The 20,191-nt window shown below is 48.6% G+C and overlaps 1 protein-coding gene across 1 annotated transcript; it reads right to left on the bottom strand.

Annotated features, from left to right (window-relative positions):
- Positions 1-1,792: 1,792 nt before the first annotated feature.
- Positions 1,793-11,157, bottom strand: NOP53 (NOP53 ribosome biogenesis factor; the record flags this gene model as incomplete). Its single annotated transcript, XM_087727301.1, is given in 10 exon segments — positions 1,793-1,859; positions 2,968-3,143; positions 4,924-5,124; positions 6,616-6,720; positions 6,892-6,987; positions 7,071-7,141; positions 7,809-8,011; positions 8,168-8,252; positions 9,990-10,054; positions 10,878-11,157. Coding segments are annotated over 10 exon segments (1,296 nt in total), but the record flags the coding sequence as incomplete, so codon positions are not given.
- Between the last annotated feature and the right edge of the window lie 9,034 nt (positions 11,158-20,191).

The raw sequence follows: 20,191 nt of genomic DNA, 5'->3' as shown, positions 1-20,191 counted from the left end.
AGAGGGAGGGGAGGAGGAAGGGAGGGAGGAAACCCAATTTACCGTACAGTCCTTGACTTCTAAAACTTTTCTTTTGCAAAACCCTTTGGAGCCCAGATCAGGGGAAGCCCGGAGACTTTCTGTAGGCGACTCCGTCAGGTTCGGAATATGTAAAAAAATAAATCCTACTTCTTGAAATTTGCAAATGGAGGTTCCACATTGGCCCGTAATTGTGCTTTTAAATGTTGCCCGTGCTAAACGGGTAAGCCAGCCCTCCATGCTGAATAGGGAGGATGGGGGGGAGGGGGTGCAGGAGGGTGCCTCAGTTCCCTGATCCTTACCCACTCGGTAGGACCAGGGGCTCCCCTGGGGTCCTTCACATTCCCAGCAACGGCTGCTGCAAATTCTCCGAGCGCAAGGATGGGTCTCATCATTGGACACCATTGGGGGGGGGGGGGGGAGGAGGAGGGAAGAACACAGGGTGCCCACCAGCAGAAACTGAGGAGGAGAAGCATTGTCTTCTCTGTTACTCACCCCTCCATTATTGGGGAGGGACACCCCCGGGCCAGATCTCTCCCAAGGCTCTACAGCAGGGGTGTTCAAACTTGGCAACTTTAAGACTTGAGGACTTTCAACTCCCAGAATTCTCCAGCCAGCATAGCTGGCTGGAGAATTCTGGGAGTTGAAAGTCCTCAAGTCTTAAAGTTGCCAAGTTTGGAGACCTCTGATTTAAGCCATGGCTAGTGCAGAAGGGGCCAGAGAGTAGCTGTGGTGCCCCAACAGTAAATAGCTAGTGTAGGAATTAAGAACTGTCTCCTTCACTTAACAAGGGCAGCAAGACTGTTGGTGGCGCAATACTGGAAGAAGGAAGATTTGCCTACTATTCAAGAATGGACGTTAAAAGTAACAAACTTAGCAGAGATGGCTAAAATATCAGCATATCTCAAGGACCACTCAGACGAGAGATATAAGCTGGAGTGGAGAAGATGGGTTGACTATACTCAAAATAAATATGGGACTAAGAAATTTCAGATAGTTTATGACTGAAGAAACAAGGAATGACATAATGTGTTTAGAGCTAGCCTAGCAAAGAGGAGTTAAAGCTCAAATGAAAGATGATACCAACTTTTTTTAAAGTTTATTTTAAACATCTTTGTTAAAGATTTATAACCTGTATTGGTTCTGGAAGTCGCGGGGGGGGGGGGGGGGAGAAGGTTGGGGGTGGGGTTTGGGTGGGGAGGGCAGGGGGGTGGTGGTAAACATTTGTAAGTTTTTTTTTCTAAAATTTTCAATAAAAAAAAAAGAACTGTCTCCTTTAAGAAACTACCTCATGGAAAACGTAGCAGAGAGTGCCTTATGGGAAATGTAATTCCATAACGTGCGATCACATCTGTGTTTCTGATTGGCCACCGGGGCAGTCTGCCCGCGTGCAAAGTTTATAGCCGGTCAGTTTAAATGCCTTTGTGAACCAAAATAGTAGTGTTTTGTATCTCCCCTCAGCGCGGGAGTGAAATCATCATCTTTTTACACCATGTGATGTGGACAGATTATGGAAAGTCAGAAGTATCTTTAACACTGAACTGTAAGTTTTGCTATTAAGAATGCCTGATTATAAACTTGATCTGATAAGATTCGTTAAGCGCGGAGTTAACTGCATGTCCCAAACAAGCCTATAACGTTCAAGGCAGAATTCACCCGAAGGAGATCCACAGAAGGACAAACGGCCTGAAGCAGAAGGGAAGGTGGCAGTGACACCACCTGGGCTGACCTTCTGCCATGTAGGTGTGCCAAAATATCCCGGAGTGCCACTTACCCTAAGCGTCCTCAAGGATTCCGCCAGCTCACTGCTCAACTGCACATCCACATCGGGTTCTTCATACCTGCCGGGAAAGGATCGGGGCCTTGCTGAGAAACAGGCGGCCAGCGTCTTTTCTCTCCACCCCCCCAGGCGTGCCCTTCCAATCCCTCATTTCTTTCTTTTATTTGCAAAATTTACTGGCTGCCCATCTCACCACAGGTGAGTAGCTTTGGGCGGCTTGCAGTTAGCAATAGCAATAGCAGTTAGACTTATAGGGCTTTTAGCCCTCTCTAAGAGGTTTACAGAGTCAGCATATCGCCCCCAACAACAATCCGGGTCCTCATTTTACCCACCTCGGAAGGATGGAAGGCTGAGTCAACCTTGAGCCGGTGAGATTTGAACAGCCGAACTGCAGAACTGCAGTCAGCTGAAGTAGCCTGCAGTGCTGCATTTAACCACTGCGCCACCTCAATTGTCAGGCCTGCATTTATATTCCTATTTAGAATTTTGGGCCTGCCACACTTTCTATTATTTCATTATGCTGTTTCTTTTAGTATAGTCAATGGGAGGGGGGATTAGAAGGAGTAGGATTTTGGGATGTATTGTTTCTCATTCTTTGCTAGAAGCCAAGGTCATCCTTTTGTCTCCACACCAGTACACCTGACCGGAAGAAGCTGGGCATGGACGCCAGCGTGGAAGGAGGAGATTGGACCATGTGATGGACTGTGGGTGTGGGGACAAGATCATGAACTTTTTAACTGGGTGGGATTCTGATGTAACTTCCAGAGCTGGGATCCCCACAGCTATGTGCCAACATGCCTGCTTTATTAAATTGGAACTTTAAGCATCGTTTTGCCTTCGATTCTGATTTGATTCTACATGGTATTTGGAACGCTGACAGCAGTCTTTAAAAGGGAAAACCAATACAAAAGGCAAATGCCAAATACTGGGGGGCAATAAAACAATGGGGAGGGGGGGGAGCGGAGTGGGATCTGTTGCTAAGCGATCAATCACCTCCCCCATGATGCTCCCCTATTAGAGCCCCAAGCTAACTGGTAGGGCCAGCTCTGTAGGTTCTTGGGGGAGCATCTTAGCCACTGAGCCCCCACTAGAATAGACCCACCCAATTCCTGCCCACCCTCCTCCGTACATTTTTAGCCTCCAGCCCCCTCTGCCCCTCTCTTACTTACTTGAGCCTCCCCAGCCGTTTGGGCTTGACGGCCTCCAGTTTCCGCTTGGCTTCGCGCCTCTGCTTCCGGCCCTGCAGCTCGGCCTCCCGCTGCTTCAGCTGCAGCCGGATGGATTTCAACTGAAAGAGCTCCTGCTTCCTCAGCCGGGCGGCCTTCTCCGACAGCTCGCGGGCTTTCTGTGCCGGGAGAAGCAGCAGCAGGGGAAAGGGAGGGCGTGAGTGCTGCGTGGGGGGCAGTTGGGTTTTCCTTCGGGGACTACAAAGCAAAGGGCCGCGCCTTCTTCCCACCCCCTGCCGGCGTGGTCTCCGTGGGCCCAGCCGCCCTCCGCAAGCTGGCATCTCCCCTGTTTCTGCAGAGCTCCCGCAGGGAACAGATGGCAGCGCGAGGCTGGGCCAGATGGTGGGGCGTTTTTCGTGAGCCACAACATCCTCGGCGGAGAGGTTCAATAAGCGCCTGTTGGCAAGGGGCCCAGAAGGCACCCCCCAGAACGCTGGCATTGTTGCTTCAAGGACAGCAAGGAGAGCTTGGCAAGGAATCCCTGCCAGGTTCCGTCACACAACACACAACACCGGCAGACCCAAAAGAAACAGCGCTGGGCTTCTCTTTTCTGCCTTCCCCCAAGTTAACAGAATTAGAATTCAGTGCCCGGATTGCTCATTTACAACAACAAAGCTGTGAAATATTTCAAGCAGTGTATGTATGTATATATGCCTGTCTGTCTGTCTGTCTCTATCAATATATACACATATACATACATATATATCTGTGTGTGCATGTATGTGTGTTCCAGCATAACTCTGGAACGCCTCGAGCAATTTCAACCAAACTTGGTACACAGACAACTTACTCTCTGGAAATAAATACTGTGGGGGTAAGACACCCCTAGGAGTGTGTGTTCTGTTATGATACAGCCTGTTGTGCCTTAAAATAGCTTCTACTGTACAGCGCAGTGGAGTTGTACGGCTTCACATTACTCCACAAGGGGGCTCCCTCTGGTAAGGGGGAAAATCCAACATTAGAAATTACGCTTGGTCCGGACATTTTCTCCCTATAAATAAATACCCGGACAATATCGTGTTATCAGCTAGTTTTACCTTAAAAAACCCCTATCTGCATATTCCACGGAGGGCCAGAAATATGGATTTTCTCCGCAGTGGAAAGTGAAATCTTTCAAGGCAACCAGCCCCACCTTCTGCAGGCTTCGTCTGCTGTCATGGAAATACACTTTTGAGCCGTTGGGAAAGGCGGGACTGCTACCTTCAATGGCAAGGCCGCGTGGGCTGGGAACCAGGGGGATTGTAGTCTTAAACCTTCTAGAATTTGAAATTTCTAGAAGGGTTAAGACTACAAAGTCTTTTGTGCAAAGCAGATTTCCCTCCCCCCCCAGCCTCCATGGGCTAGGCCAGGGGTCAGCAACCTGCGGCTCTGGAGCAGCATGTGGCTCTTTCATCCCTCTGCTGCGATTCCCTGTTGCCAGTCAGCTCCACAATTAGTAGGGCTTTCTGTTAGGACAGGTAGAGGAAAAAAGACGCCGAGCTAGGAGACTCTATGGTGGGGGAACCGGACTTCTGGTCAGTAGAGGAAAAAGGAGGCTCTGCTAGGAGGAGACTCTATGGTGGGGGGGGGAGGGAGAGAGAGAGAGAACCAGACTTCCGGTCAGTAGAAGAGAAAGGAGGCTGTGCTAGGAGGAGACTCTATGGTGGGGGGAACCAGACTTCCGGTCAGGAGAGGAAAAAGGAGGCCGTGCTAGGAGGAGACTCTATGGTGGTGGTGGTGGGGGGGGGAACCAGACTTCCAGTCAGTAGAGGAAAAAGAATGCCATGCTAGGAGGAGACTCTATGGTGGGGGAACCGGACATCCGATTGACTTCAGAATTGAACTGGGGGATTCCGGTTAGGACCTTTATGGTTCTTTTGAGTGTTTACGGTTGCTGACCCCTGGACTAGGCGAACTCACCAACCGTTTGGCGGCTTTTTCTTTCTTGCGCTGCTGCTCCGTTTTCTTTTCTCTGACCACCGTTGCTGCGAAGAGAGGGGAGGCCTCGTCGGAGACGGCCTGCGGATCCTGCTCCAGGGGTCCTGGTGGGCTGCCCTGCCCTTCCTCGCCCTCCGATTCCTCTTCCATTAGGCCCTCGCACTGTTCCTGAAACACGGACTCCTGGGAAAGAGGGCAGGAGAGGAGAGGAGCTGAAAGGGGAGGCAGGCCCGTGCCCGCGGTAGCCCAGGCGGTCAGAGACTGGTCTCTGGGATTCTCTGCACCCAACAGACTCACAATGAACTGCGTGTCCCTCAATGAAAATAAAGGACAAAGAGGAATCGGAGTTTCAGCCCAACCCACCTCACAGGATTGTTGTTGTGGGGAAAATAGAAGGATGAAAGGAGTATTAAGAATGTTTGCCACTTACAATACAATAGCAGAGTTGGAAGGGACCTTGGAGGTCTTCTAGTTCGACCCTCTGCCTAGGCAGGAAACCCTATACAGTTTCAGACAAATGGCTATCCAATATCTTCTTAAAGACTTCCAGTGTTGGGGCCTTCACAACTTCTGGAGGCAACTTCTGTTCCACTGATTAATTGTTCTAACTGTCAGGAAATTTCTCCTCCGTTCTAAGTTGCTTCTCTCCTTGATTAATTCCCACCCATTGCTTCTTGTCCTACCCTCAGGTGCCTTGGAGAATAGCTTGACTCCCTCTTCTTTGGGGCAGCCCCTGAGATACTGGAAGACTGCTATCATGTCTCCCCTGGTCCTTCTTTTCATTAAACTAAATATACCCAGTTCCTGCAACCGTTCTTCATATGTTTTAGCCTCCAGTCCCCTCATCCTCTTTCTTGCTCTTCCCCTCCCCTCTTTTTCGTGGCAGCCCCTCAAATATTGGAATACTGCTAACATGTCTCCTCTCTCGTCCTTTTCTCCTCTAGACTAACCAAGTTCAAATCCTGCAACCGATCTGGGTATGTTTTAGCCTCCAGTCCCCTAATCCTCTTTGTTGCTCTTCTCTGCACTCTTTCCAGAGTCTCCACATCTTTTCTACACTGTGGCTGCTCCAAGACTGCATCATTTGGGGGGGGGGGGGGGGAGAGAAGCTGCCCCAACATCATTAAACTGAGGTTGTAGTTAGTAGAAGACGTTTCCTTCAAAAATGGCCAGCAGCCCCTGCAGATTACCCTCTTCCACACGGCTGCTCTTTCTTTCTCCCATATTTAAGTGGGCCTGGGTCTCCCATTTCCACAGATACCATCTCTTTCACACAATGCACGGTCAAAACGGGCCACTCTTGCTGTGCCCGTCGGAATTGTGAGTCCTTCCTCCAATCATTGTCATCTCAAGCCAAGGTGGCGCAGTGGTTAGAGTGCAGTACTGCAGGCTACTTCAGCTGACTGCAGTTCTGCGGTTCAAATCTCACCGGCTCAGGGTTGACTCAGCCTTCGATCCTTCCGAGGTGGGTAAAATGAGGACCCGGATTGTTGTTGGGGGCGATATGCTGACTCTGTAAACCGCTTAGAGAGGGCTGGAAGCCCTATGAAGCGGTATATAAGTCTAACTGCTATTGCTATCTCCTCTCTGAATAATTCTACCCCAAGAATTCAGGGCGGAATCCAGCCCTTGTTCAGGACGGGGCCTCCGTGCATTTTGGGTGCCAGGACTCACCTGGGTGGGGGCCTCAGCGGCGGTGGGGAATTTCAACTGACGCTGCAGCCTCTCCTCTGCCTTCTGCCTCGCCACCTCAGCTTCAAAGGCCTGGAGGAGCAATGCCTGAGGGGGAGGAACAAAAGAAGGCTCTTCACGCAGAGCTCAGCAAGCTTCCCACCTGGGACCCCGTGTGAAATCCACCCCAACGGATCACTCAGGGTTCCCCAAGTGCCAGGCAGGAGGAAAACAAAACCTCCCTGCCTTCACGGCGCTTCGCCAAGCGTTGCCAAATACCTGGTGGGACTGGAAGCTGGGGTTGTAAGATCCACCTGGCGAGATGATCTCCATGGCTGGCAGCTCAGACGGGCTCTTCTTCAGCCGCTCGGGACGCTGGAGGAAACACCCCAGGATGTGAGGCTCCGCCCGGCAGGCCACACCCCCACCGCCCGCCACGGAACAGGCCCAGTGCTTACCTTCACGGGCTGCTTCTTGGTTTGTTCCAGGAAAAAGGCGTCCTGCCCAGCTAGCGCTTGATCGAGGGGGTCTGATGGCGAGAAAACGAGAGGTAGTTTGGTCCAGTGGTTTCGGCACCAGGCTAGAAAGTGTGGTGAGTTCAAGTCCTGCCTTAGGCATGGAAGTTGACTTTGGGCCAATCACCAGGAGACTGGGAGTCCCAGTCCTGCCTTGGGAAGGAAAGCCTGATGGGTGTCTTTGGGCCAATCACAGGGAGGCTGGGAGTTCTAGTCCTGCCTTAGGCAGGAAAGCCTGCTGGGTGTCTTTGGGCCAATCACAGGGAGGTTGGGAGTTCTAGTCCTGCCTTAGGAAGGAAAGCCTGCTGGGTGTCTTTGGGCCAATCACAGGGAGGTTGGGAGTTCTAGTCCTGCCTTAGGCAGGAAAGCCTGCTGGGTGTCTTTGGGCCAATCACAGGGAGGTTGGGAGTTCTAGTCCTGCCTTAGGCAGGAAAGCCTGCTGGGTGACTTTGGGCTGATCACAGGGAGGCTGGGAGTTCTAGTCCTGCCTTAGGAAGGAAAGCCTGCTAGGTGTCTTTGGGCCAATCACAGGGAGGCTGGGAGTTCTAGTCCCGCCTCAGGCAGGGAGGTCAGCTGGGTGACTTTGGGCCAATCAGAAACATTTTTCATTTCACTCCTGATTCCAACCGACCTGAACTATTCTTTGGCCCGTGGCTCCCAGTTGAATAAACAAAGGCTTACTGGAATCTGCCCAAATGTCATAGAAGGCCCTCGAGGGATCAGTCCCGCTGTCTTCTCCGGCTGTCTTGGGTTTGGGGGGGTTGCGCAACCTCTGCTGAAGGAGCCGTTCTTTTCGGGGCACCACCCCTTTTTCCGCCAGCTTCTCCCAGAGCCGCTCTTTCCGTTTCAACTTCCGGCCATTGGGGACCTGATGCGAAAGGATGCTGAGGAGGAAGGCGGAGGAGGAAGGTTTTAGGTCGGTGTGGTTCAAAAACATCCTTGCCCCCCCCAAATAGGGACAGAAATGAGACCCTGAGAAGGAAGGAAGATGCCGGCTTCCCCACAGCCATCTCACAATGAAAGGCCGAGACAAAACTCACTCTTTGGGAGGGGGGACCTTGGAATCCGGCTGTAAGATCAGGTCGATCTTCAGCGGCTTCTCTTTGGCTGGTTGCTCTTTCTGACCTGGAACAAGAACGTAGGCAGGAAATGAGCCCAGGAGCACCAGTCACACCAGGGGTGGCAACAGTCAAGGTGAGGAGTGGGGATTCTTGCGGTGAAGCCACCTGATTAGGTCTCTTTCGCTTAACTGTGCTCTGCCTCCTAAGCCCCTTGTCAAAAACTCGATTAGCCAGCGGCCCTAAAGCCGAGCTAACTCCCTTTATTATGCTTTCATTAAAAAGATTATCAGGGTTTAAAACATGGGATTTTTAATGGTTTTAACATGCTTTGATGCTTGAATTGTAAGGTATTTTTAAACTATAAGATGCCCAGAGTCATTGACTGAGATGGGCAGCTGTAGAAATGGATTTAATAAATCCTGCCAATCTTCACTTTCTAAAGGAAGAACCAAACACCACCACCGAGGGGAAGCGATCAGAATGGATCATTGATGATCTCAAGGAAACAGATCACAGGGATACTATTAGTCTTACCCTCAAGTCTAACGGACTTTCCCCCTCAATTTAGTTCTACGTTTTCATTCTTTAAAGTACCCAAGTGCCAAAAGGGTTTTGTTGGACCTTAGAAAAACAGGAAGGAAAATTGACTCATTTGAGTTGTGTTGTCTGGAAAAGGCTCCTGCGTATTACTTGGACAGCAAAGATGACCAACAAGGACTGGAACACGTAACACCAGACGTATCATTGAAATGCAAAATCACAAAACTGGGCCTCACTTATTTTGGCAGTGTCATGTAGAGGAATTCACCGGAGAAAGCAATTACGTTCGGAAGAGAAAAAAGGAAACCAGGAAACACAGTGGCTGGACACCATCCAAGCTGACCCTTGGCACAGAAAACAGATTCAACAGAACAGGGGTATCAAGCTCAAAACCCGGGGGCCAAATCTGGCCCGCGGGGTGCTTAGATCTGGCCCGTGGCATTGACCTGGAAACAGTGAAGGACCAGCCCGTGGCCGTCCCGAGCTCCATTTTCACTGGCAGAGGGCTGCAGGAGGCTGCTGCAACCAAAAACGAAGCTAGGGGAGTGAGTTTTGGTTGATAGAGTGCTTGGGCCACCATAGCGCCCCCCCCCCCGGACACGAGTGATGTCGAGCTGGCCACGCTCCCTCACAGGTCAAACACAACCCTGATGCGGCCCTCAATGAAATCGAGTTTGACACCCCTGCAATAGAACAATTCAAAGTAGTAGTTCAAGATTGGGAGATGTGGAGAGAGCTGGCCCACGGAATCGCTGAGAGTTGGGCACAATTCTACGAGACCGTCTTCTGCCGCATACCTCCCTAAGACCAGTAAGATCGCACAAGATCGCACCTTCTCCAGGTGCCATCAGCTGGACAATGCCGGCTGGCGATGCTTCGGAGTAGGGCCTTCTCTGTTGCCGCTCCGGCCCTATGGAATGAGCTACCCCCCGAAATCCGACCCTACCCACTCTCATGGCCTTCCGTAAAGCTATCAAAACCTGGCTTTTCCGGCAGGCCTGGGGCTGTTGACCTCTTGATTGAGGTCCAGCCCGCTTAGACTGGGTGCATGTTGTGTCTTTTAATTTGTTGTGTGTTATTTGTTTTAATCCTTTTTAATATTTCTTATTTCTATAAGCCGCCCGGAGTCGTCCGGGATTGGGCGGCCAATAAATTCAATAAAATGAAAAATGAAATGAAATTGAATGGATAACTTCTTCATCATCATCATCATCATCATCATCATCATCATCATCATCATCACTGGTTTGCAACTTCTTACCTTGTTGTTCATTGCTTGTATCTACGAAGAAGAGGCTTTCGTCTGGTTTTTCCGACACTGGTCCTCTGGGGAGAAACATATATTAATAAACATATAAATAATATGTAGAAACGGTCCATGGTCTTAAATCAAGAGCTAACCCATTCCTGAGTTCTCAGTAATGGGAAGCAAACAGTCTTCTTCTCCCCAACTCTTAACATTTGGGGGGCGGGGGGAAATCATCTTCGTGAAATGCCCTCAGGACTTTCACAACCACAAAGACCTCAGTACAGGTAGTCCTCGACTTACAACAGTTCATTTTGCGACTGTTCAAGGCTACAATGGCACTGAAAAAGAGGGACTTGGGATCTTTTTTCACGTTGATACAATGATGACCCTTGCCGCATCCCCGGGGTCACAGGATCTCCTTTTGTAACCTTCTAAACAAGCCAAGTCGATGGGGGAGCCGGATTCACTTAACAACCATGCGACAGGGGGTCCCCAAACTTGGCCACTTGAAGACTTGTGGACTTCAACTCCCAGAATTCTCCAGCCAGTCCACAAGTCTTCAGTCCACAAGTCTTCAAGTGGCCAAGTTTGAAGACCTCTGGACTAAGGTAACCATTGTGGCGATCCGCTTAACAACGGTGGCGAGAAAGGTCGTAAAACGGGGCGAATAGAAAAGTTTGGGGGCGTGGTGGTCGTAAGTCGAGGACTACATGCAATTCCACAACCGCTTCATCAGGACGCCCCACGCGCGTGCGCAGAAGCACAAGCGTCGTGGCTGCTGACCCTCAAGAGATAGACTGTCTCCGAGCCTGGAGGTTCTATTTTGTTCCTATGCATCCCCTTTCCCCCGTTTCGGAAGCAAGGCTCTCCCGGCCTCCCTGGGGCCTCGCCGGGCCTTACCCCAAGTGCCGCAGCTCCGAGACCCGCTCCTCCAGCCAGTCCCCGAGGTCTCGGCCTAGCTTGGCCTCGGGGCCCCGCCAGCGCTTCCAGCCCTTCTTGCGGTTCCGGGCGCCCCGGCCGCCCACCCGCCGCGAGGGGAGCTGGCTGGGGTCACGCGAGTTGGCTCCGAAGCCCAGGAAGGAGGAAGAAGACGCGGCCGCCTGAGGTGCAGCACCCGGCGCCGCCATCTTGCGCCACGAGAAAGAGAGCGCGGGGATGAGAGAGAAGCGGAAGAGGAGGGGAAAGAGCGCCGCCCTCACGGAATAATAGGAAGAGGGAAGGCGGCTTCCGGCGGAGGGTGGCGCCATTTGCGTGGAGGAGGTGGAAGGTCGCCCCTCATTAAACCACAAAGAGGCAGGGGAAAGCATAAAATAGAATATAGAATGGAAAAATAGAATAGAATATGGGATGGAATAGGAATAGAGAATACAATATAGAATGGAATATAAAATAGAATAGAATAGAATTAAAAATGGAAATAGAAATAAAATAGAATATAGAATAGAAAATAGAATAGAATTTAGAATTTAAATAGAAAATAGAATGGAATGGAATAGAATAAGAATAGAACAGAAAATAGAATAGAATTTAGAATAGAATTTAACATTTAAATAGGATAGAATAGAAAATAGAATAGAAATAGAATGGGGTGGAATGGAATAAGAATAGAATAGAATTTAGAATTTAAATAGAAAATAGAATAGAATTTAAATAGAAAATAGAATAGAATTTAAATAGAAAATAGAATAAGAATAGAATAGAACAGAAAATAGAATAGAATTTAAATTTAAATAGAATAGAATAGAAAAAAGAATAGAAATGAAATGGGATGGAATGGAATAAGAATAGAATAGAATAAGAATAGAATTTAGAATTTAAATAGAAAATAGAGTACAATGGACAAAATAGAATAAGAATAGAATAGAATTTAGAATAGAATTTAGCATTTAAATAGAATAGAATAGAAAATAGAATAGAAATAGAATGGGATGGAATAGAATAAGAATAGAATAGAATTTAGAATTTAAATTCAAAATAGAATAGAATTTAGAATTTAAATAGAATAGAATGGAATGGAATAGAATAGAATAGAAATAGAATGGGATGGAATAGAATAAGAATAGAATAGAATTTAGAATTTAAATTCAAAATAGAATTTAGAATTTAAGTAGAATATAATAGAATGGAATAGAACAGAAAATAGAATATAATAGAATAGAGTTTAGAAATAGAATTTAGAATTTAAATAGAATAGAAATAGAATGGAATGGAATAAGAATAGAATAGAATGTGGGATGGGGTGGGAGACACTTTCTGAATCTAATCTTTGACACAGAAACCTGGAACATGAAAAGGGGTTTTGTCTCCTCCTCGCTCTGGACATTTGGATGCCCAGAATAGACACCCCCCCCCCTGATCCTCCCCCCGGGGTGTGGGTGGGTGTGATCATTAATTCCGTGTATGGCCACTAGGGGGCAGGCTGGTCTCAGGGCTCTGGCGGTGCAGTGGGTGGGGAGCTGGGTGTGGCTGGGAAGGCAGGGAAAATATTTGTGTGTTTTCTCAGTTGGCAAAGGAGGGGGGGGGCTCGGGGTGTGTGTCTTTCCTATGAGTCAGTCGGTCCCACTTGGTTGAGTCGACAGTCATCTCGGCACCCTCCCAAAATCAATCCATAAATGCATAAATAAATAAATACAAATGGCCTTTTTTTATAGGCCTTGAGAAGCTGGAGGAGGCTGCAGGGGGGGGGGGCTTCCCAACAAACTTTTAGGGAAAAGCAGAGGCTTTGCACCCCCCCCCCCCCGTCCTCCGATGCTGGGAGGGAGAGACTGATGTGGGATTGAAAATGGGGGGAGCCACAGTAGGGGGCGCACAAAAAGGTGGGGAAGACTCAGGGTTAGGCAGGCAGTTGTGGGTCCCACCGAGAGCCACAAGACGGGCAGCTGTTTCATATTGTGCTGGCTGGGGCGGTTTGGGACGCTGAAGTTCAAACATCAGAAAGTTGCCAAGATTGAGAAATGCTGGTCGAGACTTTTTTTTCCTTCCTTCCTTCCTTCCTTCCTTCCTTCCTTCCTTCCTTCCTTCCTTCCTTCCTTCCTTCCTTCGTTCCTTCCTTCCTTCTCTTTCTCGGTCTCCCTCCCTCCATTCTTGTTCCCCCTTCCTTCTTTTCTTCTATGCACTCAACTATCTATCTACCTAGCTTCCTTTCTTCCCTCCTCCCTCTGCTCCTATTTTTCCTCTTCCCTTTTTTCTCTTTCGTTTCTTCTTCCCCCTTTTCCTCCCTCCCTCCCTTTCCTCTCCCCCTCTCCTTCCTTCCCTCCTCCCTCTGCTCCTCTTTTCCCCTTCCTTCCTTTCTTTTTTATTTTTCTTTTCTTTCTCCCCCTCTTCCTCCCTCCCTCCCTCCCTCCGTTCCTTCCTTCCTTCCTCCCTGCCTTCCCTCCTCCCCTTCCTTCCCTCCTCCCTCTGTTCCTCTCTTCCCCCTTCCTTCCTTTCTTCCTTCCCTCCTCCCCTTCCTTCCCTCCTCCCTCTGTTCCTCTCTTCCCCCTTCCTTCCTTTCTTTTTTCTTTTCTTTCTCCCCCTCTTCCTCCCTCCCTCCTTTCCTTCCTCCCTGCCTTTCCTCCTCCCCTTCCTTCCATCTTCCCTCTGTTCCTCTTTTCCTCCTTCCTTCATTTTTTTCTATTTCCTTTCTTCCTCCCTCCCTCCTTTCCTCCCTTCCTCCTCCCTCCCTTCTCTCTCTCTCTCTCTCTTTCTATCTATCTATCTATCTATCTATCTATCTATCATCTATCGTCTATTTATCTATCTTATTCTCTCTCTCTCTCTATCTATCTATCTATCTCTATATTATCTATATCTATCTATCTATCTATCTATCTATCTATCTATCTATCTATCTATCTATCTATCTATCTATCTATCTATCTATCTATCATCTAAAGGGTTTTTATTTTCAACCTACAGCAGAGACAGCAGGGAGCAGGAAACCCCTGTCTGTTTCCCTTAGTGTTTTTCCCACCTTCTGCTCCCTCCCGTTGTGTGCATGTGGGGCTGGAAAGCTGCAGGAAAGGGGCTGGCACACTCTGGTTTTTGTTCCTAATCCCAAATGTGCCCCGGGGCATTTCAGGCTCACCAGGAAGGGATGGCAGAAAAACACATTCGCCCCAAAGGGGAAATCCTGCATTCAGCTGGAAGGGAACCGTTGAGAACAACTGTCTCTATTTTCCTTGCTTCCGTGGGAAACACGCCCAACTGTTTCCAGAGGAGGAAGCAAAGTTAAGTTGCTGGAGTATTTTCTCTCAAACTCCCCATGGCGCAGATCCGCTCTTCCCCAGCCCCATTGCAAGCAATATTCTTCCCCCATCATTGGAGGTTTTTAAAGCAATGTCCTTAAGACCATTAGGGAGTTACTGAGCCTTGTGGTCTATAGACCAGTGTTTCCCAACCTTGGTGACTTTAAGTCCTGTGGACTTCAACTCCCAGAATCCCCCAGCCAGCAGAGCTGGCTGGGGAATTCTGGGAGTTGAAATCCACAGGACTTAAAGTCACCAAGGTTGGGAAACACTGGACTCTATAGGATAAAGTCTCCAACCTCCAGCCACTTTAATCCTGGGGGACTTCACCTTCCAAGAATTCCCCAGCCAGCAAACCTGTAGTCCTTGACTTCTGACTGCAGTTGGGACTGGGATTTCAACTCTGAAGAAGCTGAAAAAGCTTCTTGGATGAGAAGTGAGACGTCTTCAAAGGGGGGGAAAAAAACCCCAGAAAGTCCAGTTGCCTCTTGAAAAAGCTCTTTTGAGACAACCATTGAACTGGACGACTGAGAATCCCCATAGAGCAACATTTCTTCTCTTGACCTCTGGTGGCTACAGATCAGTTCCCTGCAATTGGCTGTTGTGACTTCCTGAGAGTCTGAAGCCAACTCCTTGTCCCAACAAAAAACCCTTTTATAAATTGACTGTGAATTCTGCTCATTCACATCCAGCAAAGTCTTTCAAGGGAGGATTTACGGTCACAGACCTTCTCTGGCTTGGGAAGATTTACAGTCACAGACCTTATCTGGCTTGGAGAGCTGCCAGGCCGATATCTGCAGAACTTGGCAAGGAGTCTCGGAGAGTCACGAACCAATTAAGCTAATTAATTGTCTCCTGCAAACTCCACTCCCCTTTCGCTCCTCTTTTATTTCCTCTGGGAGGGGCCCTTCACTGTCCACCTGTGGCCTTCCTCCCAAGTCGACCCCTGTTCTTTAGCTCTTCCCTTTGTCCAGCAACTCTGTGCATGCACACACTGGGAACAGGCTCCAGCTGTTCCTCTGCCTCACTGCTGTCTGATTCTGAAGGCAGCTGATAACTGTCAGACGTCCCTGGTCCCCTCTCTGCCTCCGACGCAGAGCCCTCATCCCAGCCTTCCCCAGACTCCAGGACTGGCCCATCTTCCTCCCCAACCTCCTCACTGTCCGAATCTGCTGCCAGCTCTGCTGATCAGGGGAACTTTGCCAGCAAACGAAGAATTTGAAAGCCGGCAACACGGAGGGAATTTAAACCTGCAAATGATTGGTAGGAATATAGCTGAGCAGGCTAAACGCATTTGGTAAAAAGCTCTTTGGTTTCTGGCCGATGTGTTTTCAAGGCTGCTGCAGCTTTTTAAAATGCTGGGAATTTTTTGGAGGGGAAGGGGGTTTCCTCTTGCATCTCAGATCGTGAATAGCTCCAACCCTGCCAAGGCCAGGCCTTCAAATCAGCTGAACAAATCGTGATCCTGAATTGTACCAAAATATTATGCCCCAAAGGCATCCACAGCAACTGGGAAATCTCAGCAGTGCCCTACCCGTTCCACCTCCCTCGTTCGAGGCCATCGGGGCCCCGTGTTTTTGCCCCTGTGCCCAGGATCGGAACAGCCAGGGAACGCCTGTTTTTTTTCCGACGGAGAGAAAAGAAAGAATGCAATTTTTCTCCCCCCCTTTGGCCAGGCCTGGGAGAGGTTGGCAGCAGTTCAGGCTGTGCTGACTCACAGGCTGGGGCTCTGGGGCTGCACTTCGCAATCCAACATTCCTCTTGCAGCCCTTCCGATGGGGAATAACTACAGCCGAGGTACTTCTCGATTGGCAACAGTTTGTTGAGTGACCATAGTTAAAACATCCCTGGGAAAAGAAAGAGAGGCTTACGACCGTTGGTCACGCTTAACAGCGGTTGCCGTTGTGGCTACGTAATTAGAATTCAATCGCTGGGCTTGTATTTAGAACAGGGAGCCGCAGCAGAGGGAAAGAAAGAGCCACATGCGGCTCCGGAGCCACAGGTTGCCAACTCCTGCCCCCTTGCTACCGGAAGTTGTAGGTGCTCCAACACTGGAGGTTTTCAAGAAGAGATTGGGGCCACCATTCGCCTGGAATGGGAGAAGGTCTCCTGCTTGAGCAGGGGGTTGGACTAGAAGACCTCCGAGGTCCCCTTCTGTTATTACGACCGCCACGCGCGTCTGGTGCAAAGCAACCCGGAGTGAACAGCCAGGCATGGTTTAGATGGGTAAATACGGTATTTATTCCCACGGGAGGATAGTTAACAATAACAAGAGCCGTATTGTAAGAACTGCTCACGAGGCCTCGGCTGTATTCGGACTCTCAGCCAAAGGCGGTTCAGCCAGATATTTTGACGATCCCCATTCCTGCCCCACAGCAATGGGACGAAGCCTCCACAGCCCCCGGAGAGGAACCGCCCTCTCCTCCTTCAGCACCCCAGTGTGTTTGGTCAACTCTGAAGGGGGTGTGGATCTCGCCCCCCCCCTCTCCACACCTCTTTAGAAGGGAGAAAGGTGCCCTCTGTGGCAGAGGGGGGTTCCGGCAGAGACTACTGCTGATTCGCCCAGGGACGCATGTGCGCGCATGCGCAGTACAACTAAAATTGGCCCTTTGGTGGGGAGCAAAGGGACCCAGCCAAAAAACGACGATAGAAAACAGGGGGACCTCAACTTATAAACGTCTGTTTAGAGACCGTTCAAAGTTACAACAGGCTGGGGGGAAAAGTGACTTATGACCGGTCCTCACACTTATGACCGTCGCAGCATCTCCACATATGATTAAATTTTGGGCACTTGGCAACCAGTATTTAGGATAGTTGTAGCGTTCCAGGCCATTGGCGACCTTTCAGCCGGATTCCGACAAGCATAATTAATGGGGGAGGGAGCCAGATTCGCTTAGCGAATGCACGATTCACTTAACAACTGCATCATAATTGTGGGGAAAAGGTCGTAAAATTAGGCTACTGCTCATTCAACAGCTGCCTTGCTCTGCCACGGAAATCCTCCTCCCAATTGTAGTCTTACGTGGAGGACTACAGGCAGTCCTTGACTTACGACCACAATTGAGCCCGACATCTCCGTGGTTAAGTGAGAAATTTGTTAAGGGAGTTTTTGCCCCATTTCACAACTTTTCTTCCCTCCGTTGTTGAATTACTGCCGTCCATAAGTGAGTAACGGTTGTTAAGTGAATCCCCCGTGGACTTGGTCGGAAGGTTGCCAAAAATGATCCCGTGACTCCGGGACATTGCAACCAGTCGTAAATACGAGTCAGTTGCGAAGCATCCAAGTTTTATTCCCGCGATCTGCAAAGGTCGTTCGTGTGAAGATAAGATTTTTCAGTGCCGTTGCAACTTTGAACGGTCCCTAAATGAACTGTTGTAAGTCAAGGACTTGCCTGTGCTTGTATTTCCATGTTAAATTTGCGTCGTCGTTCTGCTGCACGCTTGGGGGGGGCGGTGTTTCTTGGCTTCAAGAGGCTGAATATTTCCCTGACGGTGAAGAAAATGGGAACTATCTCTGGTTATCGTACGGGAGCCCATGCCTGTGCAGCCAATTTCAGGGAATTTACAGGAATAAAAAAAAATTAAGAGATGCCTCCTCTTGAATTTCCTACCCAGGTTCCGTTTTTTATTCCCTGTATTTTTTTTTTAAGTTCCGCTCACGGAGGAAATGTCCCAAAATTCTCTCCAACAGCCTCAGATCATCCCTAGGACACTGCCTGAGCGAAATCGGTAGATTAAAGCAAAAATGTGTGTTACAGGCAACAAAATAATAGTAATAATAATAATAATAATAATAATATGCATGCCATTTTTTGCTGTAGCAATACATTATGATAAAAATCGAGGAGTGAACGGTGAAAAGGAAGCGGATCAAATGTGAGATTTAACAATAGGGGGAAAAAAGAAGGTTTTTTTTAAAAAAAATAAATCAAAGTACGCATGGAGTAAAGGAAGATTTGGATTCTTGCCTCGTCATCAGGGCAGCGGGAAGCTGAATTAAACCTTGTTTCTGCTCATTTGCTTAAGAAAGCTAATGTGGGCTTGATGTGTACTGTTAATATGAAGCGTGCAAGTTGCCTCTTCATTTTCACTTCTCTCCAAGCAAGTGGCTAGACCTCAACGTGGGAGAGGAACGGCTCTTAAGTCTTTTTAAAAGTGTGCCTTTTTACATTTTTAATCCCCTGGATCGGAGAACAGCGAAAAAGCTATGCCAAGTGAAGGGAGTGCATACAAAATAGGTGGCACAAAAATCTGGATGCTTAAAAAGATTTAGCATTTTGAACTGGTATCTGAAATCTCAGTTGATCTTCCTCTAAATCTGGTTTCGACAGCCTCTAGCCTCTAGATCTCTGTGGATTATTATTTTATTTTTTTTGCCCTTAGCCTTGTTTTTTTTTAAAAATAGAAACCTTGTGTTGGGTAATCTCTCTCTCTCCGTATTCAGTCCTAATTCTAAATAGGTTAATTGTAAAGGTAAAAAGATAAAAGTTCCCCTCGCCAATATGTGCTAGTCGTTCCCGCCTCTAGGGGACAGTGCTCATCTCCGTTTCAAAGCCGAAGAGCCAGCGCTGTCCGAAGACGTCTCCGTGGTCATGTGGCCGGCATGACTCAATGCCGAAAGCGCACGGAACACTGTTCCCTTCCCACCAAAGGTGGTTCCTATTTTTCTACTTGCATTTTTACGTGCTCTCGAACTGCTAGGTCGCCAGAAGCTGGAACAAATCACGGGAGCTCACTCTGTTACGCTGCGCTAGGGATTCGAACTGCCGAACTGCCGACCTTTCTGATCGGCAAGCTCCACATCCTCGCCACCACTGCGTCCCTCCGTAATGACCTTAGGTGAATTGTACAACTTTCCAAAGATCCCAATGGCTCAAAGGATGATTTTAAAGGGACCGCAAAAAATATAGAGGCCATCGGTCCACCTCTCAAAACCAGAGGTGAGTCTTAAGCCAGTGGCCATTAAAAATCCCACGTTTGTTTTTTTCCAAGAGTCCAATGTTGGACGCTCATCCGTTCATGATTTAAGGTTCTTCTGTCTATACCACATGGTCCGTGCCTAGATGGGACTCCTCAAAATGCTTGGTCCTTCAAGAAATCGCAAGGTATGGCCATCAACTTCAGAAAGAGACATGTGGGCTTCCTATTTTGTTCCACGGCTCTCCGGGTGTTCTTATTTTTTAAAATATTGGGTTCTTTTGAGTGAAGCCAGTATGAATCTAGATGTCCTCGTTTGGCGTGGCACGACAAAACCGCGCTCGACTAAAGCGCGCCCGATTAAACCGCGTCGCTGACATCATCAACAGGGCGACAACAGCGAGCGCGGAGAAAGAAGGGCGCTTTAAATAGCGCTTTGAAAGCAAGCCGATTCAAGTTAAGGTAAGGGTTAGGTTTAGGGTTAGGTTTAGGGTTAGGTTTAGGGTTAGGTTAAGGGTTAGGGTTAGGGTTAGGGTTAGGGTTAGGGTTAGGTTTAGGGTTAGGTTAAGGGTTAGGATTAGGTTAAGGGTTAGGTTTAGGGTTAGGTTAAGGGTTAGGTTTAGGTTAAGGGTTAGGGTTAGGGTTAGGTTAAGGGTTAGGTTTAGGGTTAGGTTAAGGGTTAGGTTTAGGTTAAGGGTTAGGGTTAGGGTTAGGGTTAGGTTAAGGGTTAGGATTAGGTTTAGCGTTAGGTTAAGGGTTAGGTTTAGGGTTAGGTTAAGGGTTAGGTTTAGGTTAAGGGTTAGGGTTAGGGTTAGGGTTAGGGTTAGGTTAAGGGTTAGGTTTAGGTTAAGGGTTAGGGTTAGGGTTAGGGTTAGGTTAAGGGTTAGGTTTAGGTTAAGGTTAAGGGTTAGGGTTAGGGTTAGGGTTAGGGTTAGGTTAAGGGTTAGGTTTAGGGTTAGGTTTAGGATTAGGATTAGGTTTAGGGTTAGGTTAAGGGTTAGGATTAGGTTTAGCGTTAGGTTAAGGGTTAGGTTAAGGGTTAGGTTTAGGTTTAGGGTTAGGTTTAGGATT

This window comes from Thamnophis sirtalis, unplaced genomic scaffold (assembly GCF_051295495.1).
Source record: "Thamnophis sirtalis isolate CommonGarterSnake01/CBP01778 unplaced genomic scaffold, rThaSir2_p1.2 scaffold_13, whole genome shotgun sequence".
NCBI classification, from domain to species: Eukaryota; Metazoa; Chordata; class Lepidosauria; order Squamata; family Natricidae; genus Thamnophis; species Thamnophis sirtalis.
This window is presented reverse-complemented; position numbering and strand designations above follow the sequence as displayed.